Consider the following 5750-nt stretch of genomic DNA (forward strand, 5'->3'; position numbering starts at 1 on the left):
TATACATTATTTACTTAATTATTTATTTATTTTGATTACTTTGTTTTGCGGTGCTACCCACATTTACTTACTCTACCTTGTTTGCAGGTTCCAGAGGCATATGTTTTTGTTTTCGTGGGGGGCATTACAACTTTATGCTCACTTTTATTTACTATATTTCCATGTTTCTAGTGCACATGTTGGAGGTCTTCTAGAGTGATATTAAAAAGGAAATAGGGTGATAGTAAATGAAAGTGAGCATAAATCTACCTCCCCTACCCCATTTTAATGGGATCACCATGTATGTTGCTGTTTTATCTCAATTATGGTCAAAGTACTAAACATATCAATTAATGTACTTTAAAAACTCAACATACCTCAATGTTTCCCTTGTGACATCTCCGTCACATCTCAATAGCTCCATCAACTAAAGTTACACCCGAAACCTCGCTAATAATTTCTAATAAATGCAATTTTCTCATCATAAGGAAAAAAGCGTCTTTTATTTGCAAATGTTAAAATCAAACAATGTGTCACTATAACAAAACTTGCAATTGGAATGTTCAAATAGAACCATGCATTTCATATAACTTTTGCAATAAGAGGTGGAAACATAAACTTGTAAATATAAAATAATAAATAAGTGAAATGGGTACCGAAAGTTAAATCTACTAGCTTTCACCATGCTGCTGGATTATAGGAACTGTGGTAGGCCAACAAGGAAGCACAAACGGGAAGACAATAGGAATCATCAAATATTTAACCTTTGCATCTTGAGGAAAACATGGTAACTTCAGTAGCTTAGTCCTCATGTTGTATTCCAAAATTCTAAGCGAGCATAGACACCAAAAGAAAACAATATTTCCAGACTCAATGTATCTCTTAGCGCCACTTGAATACGAACCACCTTAAAACTCGTTGTTCTTCTTTGTTCTTGATTATCATTACATGAATACTGGGGATTGCATGTAAACCCAATGTAAGTGGCTTTAACATCAGTAGGAGGTGGTGGTAGAGTGATCGATTGCTTCGTTAACGGATTACAAACAAAGTAAACAACCGGAGGACATAGATCAGCACAACACAAAACTAATCCGTTGTTTGAAGCTAGGTACTGTATAGTTTCTTGAAGGAAAGATAAAGAAAACCCTGGAGATTCAAACGCCATACACATCCCTACCGAGGAAGGACGAATCTTACGCTTTCCATCCAAATCATAATGAAGAGCAAACGACTCGTTGATTTGATGATGATTCAAATAACAGCGAACGAAATTTGAACTTGAAATCAAAGAACGAAAACGTACTGAGATGCATTTGCAGATATTGGCTGGCTTTAGAGGGAGACGTATTAGGGTTTCGATTAAGAGCTCGTCAGTGAGCTTATCAAACACTGATGATGAAATTGTTTCCATATTATGTGAAGAACCGTCGAACGTCTCATCCGAGTGTATCATACTACCACCACCTGAACCGCCCTGTACGTCGGAACTCCAATAATTTGTGTTACCGACCTTCAGATTAAATAGGTTACTATGGAAACACGTGTACAAGTAGTAGACTACGACGATAATGTTTCATGTGCGAAAGCATTAGACTCGTGGTTTACAAAAACTCATAAATTTATTATTTTTTATTTTTTAGACAAAATTAGGTTTTATCAAAAATCACAAAATCATTTACTATGTAGTTTTAATTTCTTATATGGTTGGTCATTTATCCATATAAAAAGAATTTTATACCCTTTTCTATTATTTCATCTTTTCTTTAAGTAAACATATTGAGAAGAAAATAAAAAACAAAATCAACCCTCTAACCTATGATTGTTCTTACTTTCTCTGTTTTAGCCCTATGCCTCTTTCTCTCTCGGTAGAGCCAAACCATCGTACCACCGGGCGAGAAATGGCTCCATTACTTCTTGAGCTATTCACTAACATGACTATAATGGGAGTGTGATTGTCACAAAACAACCATATTTCTCATAAATAACAAAAAAAAAATGGCCACATAATTCGTGAAAATGCCTACAAATTCCGGATATCACTTTTTAAGCGTAACAAAATGTGACTGAATTGAAGTGTAATTATACATCTAGCTCTGAGGACAGTACTAGTTGATGAAACCTATGGTTTGTTTGGTGGAAGCACATTATATCTTTCGCAAACTTGTTCATAGTTTTCGGACCACCATGTCTCCGCTCCTTTCTCCCCAAATCTCCTTCGACTGTAAATAGAATCACAAATATCATAAGCTTCATGATATATACAACTACTTCTCTCATCTTGTTCATCTATATTTTATAAAGATCTATTGGTTTACACATGTGTTGCCATTTCCACACAACACCAATGGTCAAACCTTAAAAGTGAACCCAAAATGTAACTTTCACTACATAATTTTTGAGACATCATCACATGATCATCAAGCATATATCTTAAAATGGTATGCGGTTTTGACTCCTAGAAAACAAGATTTGCCTTTTAAATGAGTCAGTGGAAAGTATCCTAAATCATTGAAGTGTCCAAAACGATCAACCCTTTGGCATGAATCCTAAGTGGGTCCAAATTTTTTAGAAAACGATTCTAGTCTGGTGTGGTTTTCAAGGTTTTTACACACCTCTAAGTTAATGCCTTGTCATTTTTGGGGAAAATTGTAGGGTTTACCAATGTACTTTACTTGCACTACTAATATAGGCCATGCATATAAATATTGGCAATGTAATTTATGTCCACTTCCAATATGGACAATATACTTTACTTTTTACACATAGCAACCCACTTATATCTTTTACCTATAATCGTACCATAGTTTTATTTCTTTACCGATAATAGCAATCTACTCTATCTTATTTATTAGTTACATATTGCTTGTATTAATAAAGAAATATAAGGAGGATGCTATTAGTGTTAAGAAACTCTAAGTATGTTGCTGGTATGTGTACAGAAATGTATGTATGTTGTTGTAAGGAATTGAATGGGTAGAATAACTACATTGCTGTTATGAGTAAAAAAACCTTAGAAAAGTGCTATTTATGGGTAAAAACCATATCGTTAAAAAAAAAAAAAAAGTAAAGCAGGTTACAATTTCATGCAATTTTCTCTTTTTATTAAAAATAATAGTATATACCTGAAGCGCACTCTTTTGACCTCTCTAGTTCCATCATGGAGAGTCCCTAAGATTATATGCACACCAGGCTGATATTGTTCAATCCATTCTTCCTTGTAGAATGATACACCAGAGTTCTCTCCCGATGGAGACACAGAATCCTTGCTTTCATCAGCCTCTGTCACATCATTGTTTATTCCCATTTGTACCCCTACTGCATTCAAATACTTGTCCTTAGTATGGGTATAGAAGACTTGTCATGTTGTAAGATTCTTCTAGATATTTCTATGTGACTGTTTGATATGTAGTTTACATCTTTATTTACCTTCCAAATGAGAAAAAAAAAAGGCTATCTCTCTCGTGTTTTAATAATTAATTAATGTTCTGACAATATATACAAAGATGGATACACACAAATTTAAATTTTTTTTACAAACAATTCAGTAGTGGAATGATTAATTTTACCAGAGTTCTCTTTGTTGGAGGGGACATGGAGCTTGTCAACCATGGTAGCAAAATTTGTTGTGCCTACAGTTTGCAATGAGCTATTGATTTTCTCTGCAAATAGTACAAAACATAATCACTTTGGGAGATTGCATTCTTATATTGTAATTAACGTTCAGCAAGAATCTATAGACAAAATCAAACAAGAGGTTGAAATACCAGGATTGTCTCCATTAGAGGAGAAGATAAACATATCAAGCATTCTTCCAAATATTGTTTTCCCTGCATCTTGCAACGACCTATTGATTTTCTCTTGCATGGTCATTACAGACTCAAGAGTGACCACAACCTCAGCCATGGTAGGACGCCGCTTTGGATTACTATGCAAACATATCTCAACAACTTGAACAAATTTCTTCAAACATTTTTGGGATATTTCACCCTTAATACCCGAATCAATTATACGCTTTAAGTTTCCTTCTTTAATACATTCTTGACCCCATCTTGCTAAATTCTGTTGCTCTTCATCAAGACTCCTATCCAACGCAGGCTTCCTACAAAGCACTTCCAACAATATCACCCCTAAAGCATACACATCAGACTTCCTAGTCAATCTTCCAGTGAAGGAATAATCAGGATCTAGATACCCAAAAGTTCCTTTCACAAGTGTGTTTACATATGTCGATGGCTGATTCGTTGGGCCTATTTTGGACAACCCAAAGTCTGAAATTCTAGCAGCCCAACTTTCAGTTAACAAAATATTTGAGCTCTTGACATCGCGATGTGTAACTCCGACATCAATTCCTGTACCAGTGTGGAGGTAGTCTAATCCACGAGCAGCTCCTATGCAGATCTTGAGTCGTTGAAGCCATGAAAGAGGGGTGCCGAGTTTATGGAGGTGGTCTGCAAGTGTTCCATTGGGCATATATTCATAGATGAGGATCATCTCTTTTTCGTAATTACAGTAACCAAACAGTGACGCAATTTGGAAAGAGTCTCGACTTCTGCCCAGAACTCTGATTCCCCTTGACTTGACATAGAATCCAACCGTTTAATGGCAGCAAGAACAACAGTTGAACCGCTGATGATGTTACCTTTGTAAACTTTTCCAAAACCCCCACACCCAATTACTAATGATTCGTCAAAGTTATTGGTTGCTGAGAGAATTTCAGGAAATTCGAAGTGGCGGCATGGTTGTGACGATTCTTTGGAGAAGGAGGTGGAGGGCTGAGTTTCATTGCCATCGATCGTAGCAGCTAACATGATTATTGATGGAGTTGAAACAAAGCAGAAAAGTAGCAATTGTGTGAGATGATATTGGGTTTCTTAGTCAGCTATAAAATATGGTAATCTTCCTGGAAATCGAGATGAAGCATTGAAGCCCAGTGCGACTGATGCTTATGACATTTTTGTATTTTTTTTTATATAACTAGTCGGATCCCTGATTTATATATAACCAAAACTACAAGTAAAGTAAATTATAAATTAAAGGATCAAAAATGTAATTACTAAAATTATAATTTAGAGAAAATTAAATATTGCAACGGTTAAAAACTTAAAACCAGTGAAAATGATAAAAATAGTCATTTACACTAATAGCATTAAAAAAATAGCTAAAAAAAATCGAAATTACAAAATTAGCCAACGATTTCACAGATGAATATGTCCCATCTGCGAAATGAGCATCTCATCTGCGAATGTACAAGCACCTAAAACACAACTGTGCTTTAGGTGCTTGTACATTCGCAAGTGCTTTTAATTTTTTTTTTTTTAAATTTTCTGTATATATAGGGGTAAAATCGCAGATGGAATAGGTCCATTTGCGATTTACTCTTACTCTATCTGCGAAATTATGGTTTTTTTTTAGTTTGACTACGAAAGGTTTTATATTTTGTACATTCGCAGATGAGATGCTCATTTCGCAGATGGGACATCTCCATCTGTGAAATCGTTGGCTAATTTTGTAATTTCGATTTTTTTTGGATATTTTTGTAATGTTATTAGTGTAAATAGCTATTTTTATCATTTTCTCTTAAAACTATAATTAATATAAACTATAAAATGTCTTATCCCCGCTTCGTTGGGGAAGCGGGAGTCATATGGCGAAACCAATGTACCGTTTCTGTAATAATAATAATAATAATAATAATAATAATAATAATAATAATAATAATAATACAAAAATACATAACGATTTTTCCTACATAAATTAGTGGAATAAAT

At 34.6% G+C, this 5750-nt stretch overlaps 2 protein-coding genes across 3 annotated transcripts; both read right to left on the reverse strand.

Moving 5' to 3' along the window:
* Positions 1-787: 787 nt before the first annotated feature.
* On the reverse strand, positions 788-1393 carry LOC145002994 (F-box protein At5g49610-like). Its single transcript, XM_078962161.1, has one exon. It carries the CDS (start codon positions 1391-1393, stop codon positions 788-790), a length of 606 nt encoding a protein of 201 aa, XP_078818287.1.
* Positions 1394-1934: 541 nt separating this feature from the next.
* LOC144999878 (receptor-like protein kinase FERONIA) lies at positions 1935-4926 on the reverse strand. Of its 2 annotated transcripts, none has more exons than XM_078959038.1 (4): positions 3747-4926; positions 3549-3641; positions 3105-3294; positions 1935-2201 (listed from the first exon to the last, which is right to left on the reverse strand). In XM_078959038.1, exons 1-4 carry the CDS (start codon positions 4471-4473, stop codon positions 2102-2104), a joined length of 1110 nt encoding a protein of 369 aa, XP_078815164.1. In that variant the 5' UTR covers positions 4474-4926; the 3' UTR covers positions 1935-2101. The 2 variants fall into 2 exon arrangements, with proteins under 2 accessions (XP_078815164.1, XP_078815163.1); XM_078959037.1 differs by having other exon boundaries at positions 3105-3297.
* Positions 4927-5750: the final 824 nt, after the last annotated feature.

This window comes from Lactuca saligna, chromosome 6 (assembly GCF_052625555.1).
Source record: "Lactuca saligna cultivar CGN05327 chromosome 6, ASM5262555v1, whole genome shotgun sequence".
Lineage (NCBI taxonomy): Eukaryota > Viridiplantae > Streptophyta > Magnoliopsida > Asterales > Asteraceae > Lactuca > Lactuca saligna.

Bases quoted from the DNA above. Each gene is read 5' to 3' on its own strand.
- LOC145002994 (XM_078962161.1), bottom strand. From the start codon at position 1,393: ATGGAAACAATTTCATCATCAGTGTTTGATAAGCTCACTGACGAGCTC.
- LOC144999878 (XM_078959037.1), bottom strand. From the start codon at position 4,473: ATGATCCTCATCTATGAATATATGCCCAATGGAACACTTGCAGACCAC. The intron at 3,298-3,548 runs GTAAAATTAATC...ATTTGAATGCAG, and splicing joins CTCCAACAAAGAGAACTCTG to TAGGGGTACAAATGGGAATA. The intron at 2,202-3,104 runs GTATATACTATT...TTCTATTTACAG, and splicing joins GTCAAAAGAGTGCGCTTCAG to TCGAAGGAGATTTGGGGAGA.